Source organism: Gadus morhua, chromosome 3 (genome assembly GCF_902167405.1).
Source record: "Gadus morhua chromosome 3, gadMor3.0, whole genome shotgun sequence".
In the NCBI taxonomy this organism is placed as follows: domain Eukaryota; kingdom Metazoa; phylum Chordata; class Actinopteri; order Gadiformes; family Gadidae; genus Gadus; species Gadus morhua.
This window is the reverse complement of record NC_044050.1, coordinates 22,616,020-22,632,090: the sequence shown is the minus strand read 5'-3', so window position 1 is coordinate 22,632,090 and position 16,071 is coordinate 22,616,020. Positions and strand designations below refer to the sequence as shown.

At 41.8% G+C, this 16,071-nt stretch overlaps 1 protein-coding gene and 2 long non-coding RNA genes across 4 annotated transcripts; 2 read left to right on the top strand and 1 right to left on the bottom strand.

The window, feature by feature from the left end:
• The first annotated feature begins 410 nt into the window (after window positions 1–410).
• Window positions 411–2,477, top strand: LOC115540048 (uncharacterized). Its single transcript, XR_003976095.1, has 4 exons — window positions 411–643; window positions 1,444–1,502; window positions 1,708–1,779; window positions 2,081–2,477. It is a non-coding gene; the product is annotated as an uncharacterized LOC115540048 (long non-coding RNA).
• LOC115540041 (uncharacterized) lies at window positions 2,285–7,799 on the bottom strand. 2 transcript variants are annotated; one of them, XM_030351021.1, is made up of 3 exons: window positions 7,707–7,799; window positions 3,652–3,870; window positions 2,285–3,524 (listed from the first exon to the last, which is right to left on the bottom strand). In XM_030351021.1, the coding sequence occupies exons 1-3, from the start codon at window positions 7,786–7,788 to the stop codon at window positions 3,460–3,462; spliced, it is 366 nt and encodes a 121-aa protein (XP_030206881.1). In that variant the 5' UTR covers window positions 7,789–7,799; the 3' UTR covers window positions 2,285–3,459. The 2 variants fall into 2 exon arrangements, with proteins under 2 accessions (XP_030206881.1, XP_030206879.1); XM_030351019.1 differs by having other exon boundaries at window positions 2,285–3,870.
• A 4,866-nt stretch (window positions 7,800–12,665) lies between these two features.
• On the top strand, window positions 12,666–15,582 carry LOC115540050 (uncharacterized). Its single transcript, XR_003976096.1, has 5 exons — window positions 12,666–12,866; window positions 12,975–13,122; window positions 13,667–13,881; window positions 14,935–15,072; window positions 15,425–15,582. It is a non-coding gene; the product is annotated as an uncharacterized LOC115540050 (long non-coding RNA).
• The last annotated feature ends 489 nt before the right edge of the window (window positions 15,583–16,071 follow it).

Genomic DNA, 16,071 nt, shown 5'->3' with positions numbered 1-16,071 from the left:
TATAACATTTATATATGAAATGAATAATTAAAAAAGCATAATTTATATACATAGTGAATTCTTTAAAGTATAACATTTATTTATGCAATGAATTCTTCAATAAAGATGACTCGTTGACTCTGGATTTAGACATGTCTTTCATTCACATCTCCGCATCAAAGTAAAACCATTTATTTGTGATCAATATCAACTGAATTACTCAAAAATGAATTCTTGTTAGTTTATAAGAAACTGCTTCCCTTCTCTATACCTCCCTTCTGTGCCATCTCTCTGTCTCTCTCTCTCTGCGTGTCTCTCTCTCTCCTCTCATGATGACATCATGGCAGTGTGTGTCCCCCGCGGCCCCCTGCGCAGTGGCGGAGCCAGGGGGTGGCCGGGGGTGGCCACGGCCACCCCCCGTAGAGTCTCGGCCACCCCATTGGCCACCCCAAGCACCGGATCACAGCGGTCAAAAGTTTTGACGGCTGTGGAAAAATGCGGAACCTTTCTCGCACCGCTAGTACACTGCCGGACCCTTTAGCCGCGCGCAGCGCGCACACGTCCTGTATTTGAATTAAACGGCTCAAGCATGCCCTGAATGCCTGTTATCACCTGACGCTTCGACCGGCACCTGCGGCTAAGTGAAGAAACCCAAAACAGAAAGGTATGATATCATAATGGATGTTGTTTTTGTCTTCTAATAACTGACTATCCCACCCATGACTATCTATTTTGCAAAGTTTAGAAGCAAGGTAGATCGGAGGAGAACATAGTAAACTGTTAAAATTGCTATATGCTATGCTGTATTTGATAACTACGTTGCGAGATTGTGTACAGTGTTTTAATATAATCTCTCTAGTCTCTACACGTATTTGTTTTTGCAACTTCGGATCGACTTTCGATCAAGTTATTTGCTGTTAACTGCTATTGTTGCCAGAACGTGTTATGATTGTGTCAGGTATATACAGTATTTATGCTGCATTTTGGATAAGTGTCATTAAAGAGGGAAAAATAATGAAGAGGAAGAAGGCAGACATAGCGTCCTTCTTCAGGGCAAGTGGAAAGAAGTCAGCTAAGGCAAAGAATGAGGGTGAGATGGAGAAAAAACAGGCAGAGAGCGAGGATGAGGCGCCCCCAGAGAGCAGCAACTTAAATGGACCTCCAGGTATACAGTATAGAGACTCACATATAGTACAGCTTGGTATGAGGTTATCTTATTTACAATTGGCTTAAAGTTTGTCTATTCATATACAGTCAGGTTGAAAGTGCATTGTAAAACGTATCAGTTCGTTTTTTCAGTACATTAAAGTATGGCATATTTGTATTTGCTACCCAGAGACACTTTCACTAATATTATACTTTAGCTTATAGTGTGTTTGTTAAACACTATATAGCATGCATTATAAAACCTTTAGGAAAATTACCTGTACACCTTATTGTAATTATTTTTGATGTTTCTGAAAGATTGATCGAGAGCAGGACAGAAGAGTCCTCCCTGAGGAGTGGCCCCAGTGGATCCCCAGGTAAATTGTCAATCTTACATTGTATGTTGTACTCTTCTGCTAACTTTTCATCGATATTGTCCACAAGTTTATATTGTATATGTTTAATGCTGTAGAAAATGAATTTTAATCTTTTGTATCTGTGAAATACTTGGATAGTGGATCATTACACCTTGTGGAAAATACTTTAAACACCTATTAATGTTTTTAATATATATATATTTAGATTCCCACAGAAGATTCAGACAGCGAGAGAGAGGAGCCTCCAACAACGAGTGGCGGCCCAAGGTACCTCCAGGTATACTCACTCTTTCACACATACTGGACACTTTAATTCCACTTCAGTTTTGCCCAATCTGATACAGTGGCCTGATAATTCATAAACACAGGTATGAGTCATACCACTCACCGTCCTCAACTGGAGTAGAGTTGGATGAATGGCCTCAAATCTATAACGTTTTAAGCAGATTATAGTGTTCAGATAATCAATTAGATGTAACATGGGATAGTACACTCCAATGTATGAGTTTATCTTGATTGTTATTAATCTCTGCTGTAATTTAATAATTGAATATGCCTTTTTTTCCATTTTCAAACAGACATTTCCAAATCAAGAACCGATAGATCTTTAAGGACAGTCTTTGAGGTGTTCAGTTTTAATGAGATGTCACTGTTTGGATTCTCTGATATGTGTAAATGTGGCTCAAACTTGAATCTAATCTTGCAGAGTCCGCCTAATACCCATTGTGAATATGATGTTTGTTATTATGTGTTTGATAGATGTTTATGAATCGAATTGAAGAAAAATTGACACTGCTTATTTAATGTTAATGCTTGTCATATTTACATTTGTTGGAATTCAGCAAATTGTATTCAGGATGTTATTTTATTTATTTTCATATTTCTATACATTAGCTCAGTATTTTATACTTTTTGTTATTTAAAGATAAATCCATATTGTGATCAGACTTGATTAAAAAAACATTGCACTTCTAATTTTGTATCCTTGTTTTGTATTCCTGATGATACACTGAGAGAATTGACTTGGCTTGTCGCCATAAACTGAGGACATCTCTACTATAAAATAGAATACCTTGCTGTCCATGCATATCTGTACAACCATTGTTCGACTCAGTCGTACAATACAAATAAAAACACAAATAGCAATCGGTAAATCAGCACAGTTTAAAAACAAGTATGAATACAGAATAAGTGTATATTCTTTTTTAAGTTTTAGCTTCTTTGTTACTTTGCCTTTAGGTATAAGAACAATTTAAATATATTGAATACTTTTCTATTGCACCTTCATCTGAATTCCGAATAATGTTGAGATGTTTGCTGTATGTGTCTTAAATAGCTCTGCATCTCCTGGTGAGACACATGCTTGCCACCCAAAAATTATCACTGGCCCCATCCTGGCCACCCCAATGGAAATTTCCTGGCTCCGCCACTGCCCCTGCGGCCCCCCCGCCCCAGCAGGGGCCCCTACAGGTGAACGTTCCTCGCTACCTGCTGCGCGGACAGGGCAAGGACGAGCACTATGAGTATGAAGTGAAGGTGAGTTTACAGAGCTGTATGGATAGCTCTACATCCCTATTTCGATATATCTATATCGATTTATATATATAGATATAAATATAATATATATAAAAAAGATTTAAAATAACATTTTATTCAGAACATTATATTAATTGATGAAATAAGATAAACATTACAACAGATTTATTTTTTTCCCCACAGGAGGGTTGTGACTGGTCAGAATTCCCTCCAATAGGAGAGCAGCGTGGGCTAGCGTAGTTTCCTAGCACTACGGGCTAGCGCTCCATGGACCATGGTTCATCCACATTGGCGTAGGGGTGGTTACCGTGGGGCGGGGCATAGGCCGGATGATAAACGTTTCCACCGCCTGATTCCCGTCGCAGGACGTCGCCTTGGTCCGGGATCTCTTCATACACCCCTTCAGAGGTCGGGTCAGAGGTCACGACGAGGTCGGGTGTAGGGTCGTTCCTGTGGTTTTGAAGTGTTTCCCTGGAACGGTGCTTCCTATGAATCAGAATGACCAGGGCCGCGCCCAGTGCCAGGGCCACCGGGATCCACCGGTAGTCAGCAGAGGTGACTGGTTGGTCCACCTGAAGGGGCGGATCCACCTTAAGGTACACTGTGTTCTTACCCTGGCAGTGGTACAGGCCGCTGTGTTCTGATAGCGCCCGCTGCACCGTCAGAGTGCGGTTGTCCGCGGCCAGGCTGAAGTGTCCGCCCTCGTTGTGGTCCAGCAGGGAGACCAGGCTCCCATTCACTTTTTTCGCCCAGCGGACCGGGAGTGCAGAGGCGTGAGGGCACTTGAGCTCCACCGTTTTCCCTTCAGACACGTGCACCTTGGAAGGGGACCCTGTGGACACCAGAAGCACGGCTAGGTTCACAACTCCTACATTTCCAGTATCTAGATTCCAAATGCTCAACTGTTACTGGCACTCGTTTTAAATAAGCGACCATTCTGAAAAAATTGGCAATCTTTGGAAAGGTATTAAAAGTGAATTCCACTCACATGAACAGCATCTAACTCTACATGTCCATGAAAGCGTCAAAGAGAAAGGAAATGCTAACCCTGCAAACTCACACAAGGATGAATTTGGACTTCTGGGTAAGACGAGCTGACGGCAATTTACAGATATCTTGTGTATTCCTTTAATAATAGGATAACAAGGTCTTGGAATTGGACATCCCAAGAAAAGTAGGCACAGTACAACAATGTTTCAGATACATTTGCATATGATGACAGCTTGCTTTCTTTCGGCTGACAAACGGTGACGCATGCGTGGGTCAATCTAGACCAGGGATGCCAGGGTGACGGCCATGGACATAATAAAGGATGGACCACGGACTGGAAATGGCCGCCCATTCTTTCCTATGCAAACTGCTCAGTGGCGCATGGTAACATACAGGAGCGATTTGCTTCCGCGTTATGGGGCCAAGACACGTGACCTAGTCCGTGACGTACCGGATGCAGAGATCTTCTTCTTCTTCTAGTTTAGTGGTGGATCATAGTTTTTCCCCATATACCGCCACCTACTTGACTACTACACAGGAGTTTGTGACAAGGATGTTGGCAAATGATACTTTAAATCGTAAAAATAAATTAAAAGAAAAAACCAAACAAACGAAACAAAATAAAACAAACTAACAAAAGAAATGAATAAATAAAAAATAAAATAAAAATATATATATACTTAAGGTTAAATTATTCTAATTAGGTTAGTATCTTTTAGCTAATTTATCAGCAATTTCATTGCCATATATTCCATGGTGGGCTGGAATCCAACAGAACTGAATAACTAAACCAAGGCTTATAATATTTAAAAGAAGATGCTTTACCTCTATCACCAAATCTTCACATACTGAATTATCTGTTATAAAACTTAGTATCTACAAACCATCTAAGAGCGGTTATTATTGTGGCCATCTCGATTGAGTATACTGATAAAGTCACCCACTCTATATCCATATCCTTTTTCAAATTCTGGAATATATATGCCAATACCACATTGTCCTTTGGGATCTTTAGAACCATCTGTAAATATTTTCAGATATCCATAAAATGAAGTATTTAAATAACTTGAGCAGGCATTAGCAAAACTTTGCTTGGTGAGATACTTGCTTTTTCGAAATGGAATAAGATGCAGCTGTTAGTGTAGAGCTAGGAAGCAACAGCGTAGAGCATCCTGGAATAAGGTTTAACTGCTGTGGTTTATACTTAAAAGACAAGGTTCATTTCACCAATAGGGGAAATTACATTTTTTTAAAAAGCATTTCAGTCTCTTGAAGCGATAATCCAGAGTGGGTGAAACTGACACTTTTAGGACCAATGCCTTCAGCCTTCTCCACTCTGAATTGTAATTTCAACAGTTTTCAATACTGTAAGATATAATCCAGGTCCTTAATCTTTATTCGATGATGCTCTTCTCTGCGTATTTGATAAATCAGTAATTATAACCTTTTTGGTAATCATTTGCGTTTATCACACTGTTCATTCATTTCACTGTTCTTCCTCTCATTCCTTTCCTTACTTCTTAGGCTACCTGTCTTTGTTTCCCCTTCCACTCTTCTGCCCCAGTCAAACAGCCCAAAAAAGTGTTTTGTTAAAATTTGGGGTGGGGGGTCTTTTAATAAAAGCTTTTTATATTGTAACACTTGGTTCAAATCCTATTTCTTACACATGCAGCTATTTGGACACCATTCTATGATAGCTGATAACCAAGGTACACACTGTAATACTATAATCAAGAGGACATACAGGCAGTTCAAATAAAAAGAGATAGAACTTTATTGATCTGGAAACTTCATAAATATGTAAGATTGCTCCATATAATACCATAGTAACATAGTAAACGTATGTAGGCCTAAAAAAAATCAGTTCAATGTTATTGCTTAAGAAACAGATTCCTTCCAACTAACTATTTTACGAAGAATGCAATCAATAATTTATATAAAAGTAAATGTTTACATATCGACCAGCAACGAAGTTGGAGTAGCCTACCCAAATATTGAATTGTAATACACCAACATTGTCAACTGTCATACATAGCTAACCATAACCCTGTCATACATAGCTAAACAAGCAAATGAAAATGAAATACCTACCAACGCAACTGAAATGTTAATATTAGACAATTAACAATATTATGAAAATTACGTAGGTCTCCCATAATCATTCAGGTAATCAATACGTCCGTGCCTGTTACAGCTATTTCAATGATGTGTGTTATATATCCGTGTTCAACGCCATTCATGTTAAGTAAAAGGACAAATCTCAGACTTTGGAAGTTAATGGAGTTAATGGAAGTTAATTCGGAATTTAATTTAATTCGGAAGTTAATGGAGCCGTGCACTTCAAAATAGGTCCATAGCAAGGAGCCGTTTGTTTCAGTACGGCTCCTTTCAGCTGCCCACCCAACATCAACTGCTAATAAAACGCTTGAGGAGGCGTTTTGAAAAGAAAAAACTTACATTTTTTTAGAACAGGGTAGAAAGATAATTATGAGCCTTTGATTGATATCCAGACATTTTTTGCGGAGACACAATCCTGTTCACCACTTGTATTGGAGTGGACGGCGATATCTACTTCTGGGCCACATGAAATGACGGACCCCCGTCCACTCCCAGCTAAAACAGCTGCAATACCAGGCTTGGCCTCTGAGCACGGGTGGATTGCGGAAGTATATGCCTATCCTGGGGGCCTGGTGACGGCCCGCGGGCCGTATCCGGCCCGACTGTATGTCACATCCGGCCCGCGGGTGATAAGGGGAGAATATATGTATTTTTTTTAATTTTTATAAAAAAAAAAAAAAATTAAATACTTTTTTTTTTTTTTTTTTTTTGGGAATCCGTCAGTTGGTATGTTACTGCTGCTGGTCTGTTACGATTCAATAACTTTTCATCCCCCATTCTCCATTCCATTTCGAAACGTGTTTAGAAAACACGCTTGTTTCATTAAAATTGATTAATTTATTAAGGCCGCCACGAGGGGGCGCCCCCAACACTTTTGCCGCCCCCAACGCATTTGCCGCCCTAGGCGATCGCCTAGTTCACCTATGCAAGCCTTCAATAAATAAAATACAATTTATTAACAGTTTACACTTGTGTTATTTATCATTTATAAATGTAGGCTACTTGCATGGATAGGAAAATGTTACGTTTTTAGACGGGAGCTGTCTCCTGCTTTAGGCTATGTAATTGTAGGCCTCATTGTGAGGCTATTTTGGGGCCAATGCAATTTATTTTCGATCGGTAGGCCTTCAAGCATAATTTAAAATAGCCTACCTATCCATGTGTTGAGTCAGTCTTTGGCCTTTTCAGGCCTTTGCAGTCCGATAGTGTAATCCGGCCCCCTGAGATCTCACTTCAAAAAAATCTGGCCCCCTGACCAATTTCACCCTGGCATCCCTGATCTAGACTGAATGGAGCCATCCTGCTCCTTAATGACCCGTCTCTGTATTGTCTAACCCCTACCTGCTACTCAATAACCTGTCTCGGTACTGTCTAACCCCTACCTGCTCCTTAATGACCTGTCTCTCTACTGTCTAACCCCTACCTCATCTAAACATAGCCTCTTTAATTACTTATTGGTAACCGATTCCTTGACATGACTTAATCACCAATTAAAGTTATTAACTAATCACTAGTGATCATCAGTGATTTGTTAAGTTTTGGCGTAGGTTTATTCTTTACCTTGTTGAGCCTGAACGAGCAACACAGCCACTGCTATCCAGCCGTAGACCTTCATCTTGTGCACGTCAGCAACCTCTGACATCAACCTCAATCCTTGAGTAATTTACCCTCCAAGGGCGTGTCTTAACCCCCGAGAATCACGCTTCTTCTGCATTCAGCATTTATTATGCAAGTTATCAAGTAACACTCGCTTACTCATTTATTATGTAACACTCGCTCTCTTTTTTTCTCTCTCAAAGCTTGTTTATTGCGGTTCATGTTTAAAAACACCAACACTTTAAATCCCACACTATGTATATTATTATAACATAAATAGAATGTTCTGGCCGGGTTTCGGCGTTTCTACGACGTTTCCTTGGTGACGATGCGGCCCACCTGGGTCAGGTCGCTGAACGACACCGTAGCGGACCCCCGCTTCACCGGCCGGGCATGAACACAAACGGTAAGGGTGGGTCAGGGTGGGGTCAGGCCTGGGTCAAAAGGTGAGGCCTGGGTCAGGGTGCAGGGCATGCGGGCGGGGCAGGCCGACGGCTGCCTGGAGGTGGAGGTGGTGTCCGGTGCTGCAGGAGAAGACCCCCACGGCCCTCCAGGTCCCGGACCCCCGGAGTCCTGGAAGCTGAGGTTTGGACGCACGGCGGACGCCCGGGTGCTGGTGGAGCAGCTGTGCTCCTGACAGTGAGGACCTAACGGAGGACTGCACCGCCTCAGGGCAGCTCTCAGGGTGGTGGCGCTCATCCGCCACTGAGGCATGACAGCTTCCAGAGAACAAAGCGCTGTTCGTTATATGGTGCGTTCACATTGCTAAAAATGATTGTAAAGTTCGCGTGAATGACCCCTCATGACGCTGTTATGATTCTACTTCTGTTCGGCAACTCGGGCCAAATTTTGATACCAGAGTTGGTGACGTATGGTTACCTAGTGACGCGTATGAACATGGCGGAACATGAACGTCTTACTCAATATAAAAGAAACAACCATCTTATCACATACTTTACTATTGATTGACGTTGTAACGTCTGTTGGCATGACGTTGCTCAGTTTTAAACGTTGTGTACTGGTAAACAAGCCCTAGATAAGGGGAAGTGTTGCCTTCCATACAGTGGCAATACTGTACGTGCTTCTCATAAATAAGCAAAAGGGGGTTGGTGATAGGCATCAAGGAAATAAAGGCATGCAAACTTGAAACTGATCCTACTAAGTTCTGACTGTTTTTTATCGTGTAACAAAAACCCTGCTGTGAAGTACTTTTAGATTCCAAACCGGCTGTTTCCCAAGCGCACATGAATGGTCGCTGTTGGGAACACGCGTAAGCACGAGCGTCATCACTGGCGAGCCGTCTCGTTATGACCAGGAGAGGAAACCGCTATAATCACCATCTCTTTCTCATTGCTGAGCAACAGGAAGTAACATTAGGGTTATTTTCCTAATACACAGGACGTGACTTCATCGTGTTAGGGATGGTAGATGCTGGGTCTCATTTTTTCTTGATCTAATCATATTTATTCATCATATTAATAAGCTGAATCCTCCTTCTAAAATGTCTTTGAGGTCTTAAAAAACGATGGTTGGCTATTTGTAATATCCACCAAGGCCTTCCGATTTTTATTCTAATATCCTGATTCTAGGGTTCGACGTGAAGAAAGGGATTCCAATGCTGCGTTAAAGGTGTCAAATAATATGATAATATGATCAATAACAATATTATAAAAGTATCTACTTATAATGAATAATTTAATAAAGTATAACATTTATATAATATGCATTCCTGAATAAAGTTCAACATTTATATATGAAATGAATAATTAAAATAGCATAACATCTATACATGAATCATGAATGAGCTAACATATCTGCATCACACATATAATGAACTTCTTTTACATCGACTTTCTTGAATAAACGTAATCGCATATCATGATAAAACAGACAATTCAAAATAAAATGAATTTCATTTTCAATTTCATCGCGCTAACAAAAATGACACAGCTTATTCTCCTCACTGGTGCCCACCCACCGGCTTCATTCAATGTGTAGAGGGAGAATTCCTGACCTAATTTGAACCCATAGGGCCCTCTTTCTCTTAGACAAGTTATACAAAATATAGTTTTCTGTGTAATTTGTTTAATTTGACAAAATGTACGCAGCTTAGGCAGACACCTTACTTCAAAGAACCAGGTCTCTCTCTTTTTGAAGGATATTAGTTCGTTACCTATTTTAAGATCCATTACAACTTAGTCCGTTAGAACATCCCCACAACCCAATCCCACATATAAATCATACATGTCACTTGCCCATCATCCACTTTTATGCATGTCACATTCAAACACCTTTTTGGCCCCTCTGTTGTCATCCATCCTCAACAGCCTGTTCCACAACCTCATAATACACACACTCCAGCACTCCCTACAGAGTCCCACACCACGTCCGGTTGCAGCTGGTATTGGTGCGAATTTATGAACACCCATAAAGTATCGGATGGCCCTGTTTTGGATTTTATTTTTTGGATTTTTTTAGATACATAATGAATTCTTTAATAAAGATGACTCGTTGACACTGGATTTAGATATGTTTCATTCTCACCTCCTCCTCAAAACAAAACCATTTATCTGTAATCAATATGTAATCAACTGAACTACTCTTGTGAATTAATTCTTGTTAATTTATAAGAAACTGCTTCCCCCTCTGTGCCGTCTCTCTGTCTCTTGGTGCGTCAAATCGCTGGAAATCTTCAGTGTTCACAGTCCATCATGACAGGCTTGTCAAACGACAGCATAAGAGCAGAAATTAGATCTGCCATAATAAATAAAGGGCGCCACGTTATTCTGGCTGAGTTATGGCTCATGTCTGGTTAACCAGCCGACAAAGTGATGTGCGGGACTGCAGGTCATGACTTTGGGTGCGCTTATGGCTTATGTCTGGTTAACCAGCCGACAAGGTGATGAGCGGGAATGCATTTCATGACTTACGGGTGCGCTTTGGCATTTATCTGGCTTGCCTTAAGGCTGCGCCAAGCCCGGGAATTTTGAAGATTTATGCCCAGAGAAGAGCCCTCCAACATCAGTTTGCCGGCGTGATACCTTAAGGTAAGTTGCATAGCCTACATTTATTCTCTTTCTAAAAAAATGTATTTTTATTTATCACATCAAGTTACTCATAGTAGTTTTATCTGTTTGAAACGCCCTGGTCATGCACTCCACAGCATTACATTTAATAGCTTATAGCCTACTGTACGTTAAAGCTTCTGCTAAATTACTAAATGTATGTAGGTCGGTTGGATATAGAGCAGGCAAATGCAGCGAGCCGATCATTATAAATATTTCCTCTCTAGCTAGAATATATTCTAGCCTATTTCTTGTGGATAATACGCCTTGCATTTAAAGTGTATAAATGTGTATTAGAATAGGCTATGGTAAATCCCGAGTCTATCCGCGCTACCTTCGAAACCTATGTCGATTAAAGTCGAGCAGGCTAGGCTAATGAGTACGCGCTATACCGGTGGGACCGTGGGAAATATGCAGAGACAGTTAGAATAAATTGTAGGCTCAACAGTAGCCGCGTTTAACTTTACATGGACACATCTGATACGTATAGATTTATATGCCGAATAGAATTTAGCAAAAGATCACGACAGGCTGTGGTATGTGCTCATTATACCACTGTTAAGGGGCTTTGTTCGGCCCGACGCGCCGTGGAGGGCCGGCGACTATGGCGACACATTAGCGCCATAATTCAATAATGTGATAAAAGATGCATTCGGGCGCATTATATTATTTCACACGCGTAGATATTAACTGCGAGCGCGCAAATGATCTCTGCGCGCGCGCAAATTACCTCTGCGCGCGCAATAACAGCCTCTCGCGAATGATGTTCTGCTCTCGTGCGCGAATTTAGTTTTGGCACTATGGGGAGGGAACCAAGGCAGGGCGGGCTTTCCTATGATTAGCCGTTTCTGAAGCGCGATATTTGATTGACAGCCCTCCTCTCATTCAATTCTGAATTGTACAGTAAATGGCTGAAACGATAGTTGCGTACTGTAACTCTAGATTCTATGAGTATAGGCGCAGCCTTTTAAGGCTATCGCTATTGGGTTATCCCTAGGCGTGAGCCGTAGCACTGAAACATTTTCCCACCAACAGCGTGGGCCTCAATTACGTCCGCGTGTGGCGTGCCTCAACGACGTCCGCATTTCGCAGATATAGTCGGGCGCCGCCGGCGGTCGTTCTGTTCCCAATAAACAGCTTTTCTTCAGCTATTTAAAGGACAATGAGGCCGACACTTAAAAGGCTGCGCCTAGAATCATAGAATCTAGAGTTACAATACGTAACTATCGTTTCATTTACTGTACAATTCAGAATTGAATGAGAGGAGGGCTGTCAATCAAATATCGCGCTTCAGAAACGGCCAATCATAGAAAAGCCCAACCTCCCTTGGTTCCCTCCCCCATAGTGCCAAAACTAAATTCGCGCGCGAGAGCAGAACATCATTCGCGAGAGGCTGTTGCGCACACACACACACACACACACACACACACACACACACACACACACACACACACACACACACACACACACACACACACACACACACAACCACACACACACACACACACACACACACACACACACACACACACACACACACACACACACGCATTTTTTGATTTGTCAATATGTTCAGTTATTTTGGAATCGTTCTTGTTGTTAAATGTGTGTAGGTTAGGCAGGCAAGGCAGTAGGGTTAAACGGGTTAACAGAGTGTGATTTTTGTTCTCATGCAGAAGACCAGCTATGTTTTCCGTTGTCTGCTTTGACAATTCCGAGGAGGTGGAGGTTGTGCCAACGCAATGGTACAATAATGGGGCGTGCAGGTGGCCCCCCCACAAGGCTGAGGGAGTCAATTGGGCCATAAGGCAGCTGGAAGAGCCCCAGGATAACTGGCCTCTATTTGACAATGCCAGGGTTTTTTTTTCTTCAGGTATGTATACTTATATAATTAACTGATCAGTCATGATATCAATAAATACAATCCTAAATTCGAGTTCTGTTCAACAGATAACTATCTGGAGTGTCGACAGAAGCTGCCACTGGCTCAAAACCAGACGGATTTGGCATCAGAGGTCGAAGACCCAACAACATACCGGAGACCCAAAAGAAAAATCAAGTATGACTTTTATGCTTTTAGTGCCTTTTGTTCCAACATATTTGTGCAAAGCCAGTCTCTTTATGAACTCATGTATTTGTCTTTTGTTTTGTCTTTTGACCCCTGCAGTCCTCCAAAGAAACAGGCCTTCCCAATCCTCCCTGAGGCCCCTGCTATCGCTGGACCGTCCAACTTCAGGCGCTTCATACTAGCGCAGCCCACTCAAAGTGGGTGTTATGAGGTCCCTGTGAACAATGAGCAGCCTCAGGGTTTTCAGGTAGTCGAATTGCAGAAGTAATTTCATTTGCCTTTTTTAGTGGAGATGATAGATGATAAAATAAGTAAATTGTTGTTCACTAATAAACTAGGCAATCAGAATTGAAAATTAAGTTGAAAGTTGAAATAATAGCAATTCATAATAACAATATATTTTTATGCCCGGCTCCAACACTTAATGACCCTGGGGTCAACCCTTCGCCAAGCAATTGGCGTGAGTTATGGTGGAGGTGACGTGGCAGAGACAGGGTCAGAGGAGGTGATGGTAGGGACACCTTATCAGGGCCAGTCTGTCAGTCCAGGGTCAGGGACTCAGAAGGGAGGCTGCGATCAAATGTGTGGAAGTAAGAATTAATGTGTTACACTCCTCCAGCCTTCGATTGATATATGAGTGATATATATATATGAGTATATATCCTTGGAATAGAATAGATAAATAGACACATACATCAATAAATATGAATGTACATACAAAAATACATGCGTTGAGGATTTAAAACTGCCTTTTTATAGGCCTACTAAATGTTTATTTTTTTCTTTTTCAGCTCTTCTGCGTGACCTGTTGGTTAACCAACAAATACTGATGGACCAGCAAAAGACCATGATTCGGATGATCCAAGACCTCCACAGAAACAGCCAGGGAGGTCAGAGGATGTCCACCACCTCCAGGCATACTGCCTATTTTCCACTAGTGGATAAACAGGCTCTGGAGGCCCTGGAGGGCGACCTGGCAAGCCAGCGGGAACTTCGTCAAGAATTGGTGAGCTGCTTTTGATTTCCTTTGTTTCCCATACATAGAACAATGTGTGGCACTGCGCCACAGAATCACTGAGCACCTAATTGATTCCGCTTCTTTTTTTTGCGATATTTAAATTATCGTTCCGTTCATTCATCACCTCATAGCACTCTTTCTCCCTGACATTCTCGTTCACACACGAAAAACGATGCGATTAATATGAAACACGGCCGTCAGAACCAGGCCTTCAGGACTACTCGTCTCCCCCCCCCCCCCGTCAGGACTCGGCGTCGTTCATTGTCTGACTTCTGCGCAGGGGGGCGGTATGGGCCTGAATCCCCCGGGCTGAAAAGGGGTCCCACTCCGCCTCACTCACCACACATTGCTTTCTGTCTGTGGGAAACATGTAAGGGATAATGCCCGACGAGGTGTCCATTATCGGGAATTAAGAGGTTAATGGACGCCTCTGCGTCGGTACGGTTGCGCAAATTAAGACCATTCATTTATATTTTCAAGCGTTTTACAATCCAAATATGACGTTTTTCACAAGCCATAACTTTGTTTCCCTGGTAACGCCTGAGGGGTTGACTAATACCTGGAACAGGATTATCCTCCCGTAAGGTTCTTAAGCAACGGAAACGTTGTTCACTCCTCCAGTAAATAGGACCGACCTTAGCTACGACTTGGCAACGGGAGGTATTCTAGTCCGCTCAGCTATAAGCCAGAGAGCTAACGTAATAGGGTCTAAAGCATATACCGTGTTGTGTTACAGTTTACTTCGTTTTTCACAATTCGTTTTAACTCTCGTTATAAAGACAGGCTGATACGATCGCCAGCTAGCGCATTAATTGAGAACTGTGAACAGACAATTTGACGTAACTACTTATCTGTCCGTATATCAGGAGTTAATGCACACCCTACAGCAAATCAGAATCGAGTATTCCCCCAGACCGTGGTATAATTAAGGGTAATGCTGAATGATTTATACAAATAATGGTAGGCTACTTTTCTTTTGGATAAATAATGCTACTGGTTCTTGTTTTTTATTTGTATATGTTATCACTCTTGGATTGGCAGGGGGAGCTGATGCCAAAGATACTGTGTGGCGCATTTTGAAACAGGCCATCAAAAATGACCTCGCCAAGAACATCTCATGGCGGGGGATGAATGGAAAGATTTCATTTGAAAATCTACACCTGAAGGCAGTAGTGATGGGTAAGCATTTTAACTGTTCATCACTGTTTATCAAAAGCATCCTGTTCTAGTCTCTGATAACTCTTCTCCAAAGACTCCTGCACCTATGCGGATTCTATCAGGCTGAAACCATCAGTCTGAACTGAGCTCAAAGCACTTTTGAAATGTTTCTAGGAGACAACACACAGGGTTAGCCACAGCCTCAGAGCATGCACCTATCTCCCACATGATGAGATCTATTGACAATGCTTACAGTTGGAACTTTGCATAGGGAAGAAGATTGTAGCATGCATTACAGTATTGCTGTTTAAATCCAGTTATATCTGTTAAAATCACAAACACAAACATTCTTTGTGTATGTCTTCAATTTCAGATGCAGTGAGGCGCAATCCATCCTGCTCAACCGCAACAGATGTGCAGATTGGGGATGCCATCAAGAGATGGTTTTACTGGGCTGGGGATCGGGAGGGAGGGAGGAAAAAACGCCAGCCGGCTCCAAACCAGGAGCAAACTGTTTTGGATTAAATCTAATAAAAATGTGCTACTTTAAAATATTTTGTTTCATTATTTGTGCATTGTACACATAGATCATAAATTAACAATGTAATTTATGAGTTTTGGGTCAGTTATGGGATCACTTTGGGTCAGTTATGGGATCACTTTTGGTCAGTTATGGGATCACTTTGGGTCAGTTATGGGATCACTTGGGGTCAGTTATGGGATCACTTTGGGTCAGTTATGGGATCAATTTAGGTCAATTATGGGATCACTTTGGGTCAGTTAGGGATCACTTTGGGTCAGTTGTGGCTTCTTTTTGGCAAGGTTCTGGGGATTTTGGCCACTCTTTCTCACACAATTTTGGTATTCCAAAATTAGTTTTGGCTGGGTTTTGGCCTCCTTTTGTTTTTCTTTTGGCACGCCTAATTTGGCCCAAATTTGGGCCGCACAGCATTCCAAAGCTTTACCAAAATGGCATGCCAGGTTTGGCCCAAAACAATTTTGCAATCTGGTAACGCTCCT

Excerpts from the sequence above, each read along its gene's own strand:
- LOC115540041 (XM_030351019.1), bottom strand. The coding sequence starts at position 7,788 with ATGTCAGAGGTTGCTGACGTGCACAAGATGAAGGTCTACGGCTGGATA. Across the intron at positions 3,871-7,706 it reads GCTCGTTCAGGCTCAACAAG|GGTCCCCTTCCAAGGTGCAC; the intron begins GTAAAGAATAAA and ends TGGTGTCCACAG.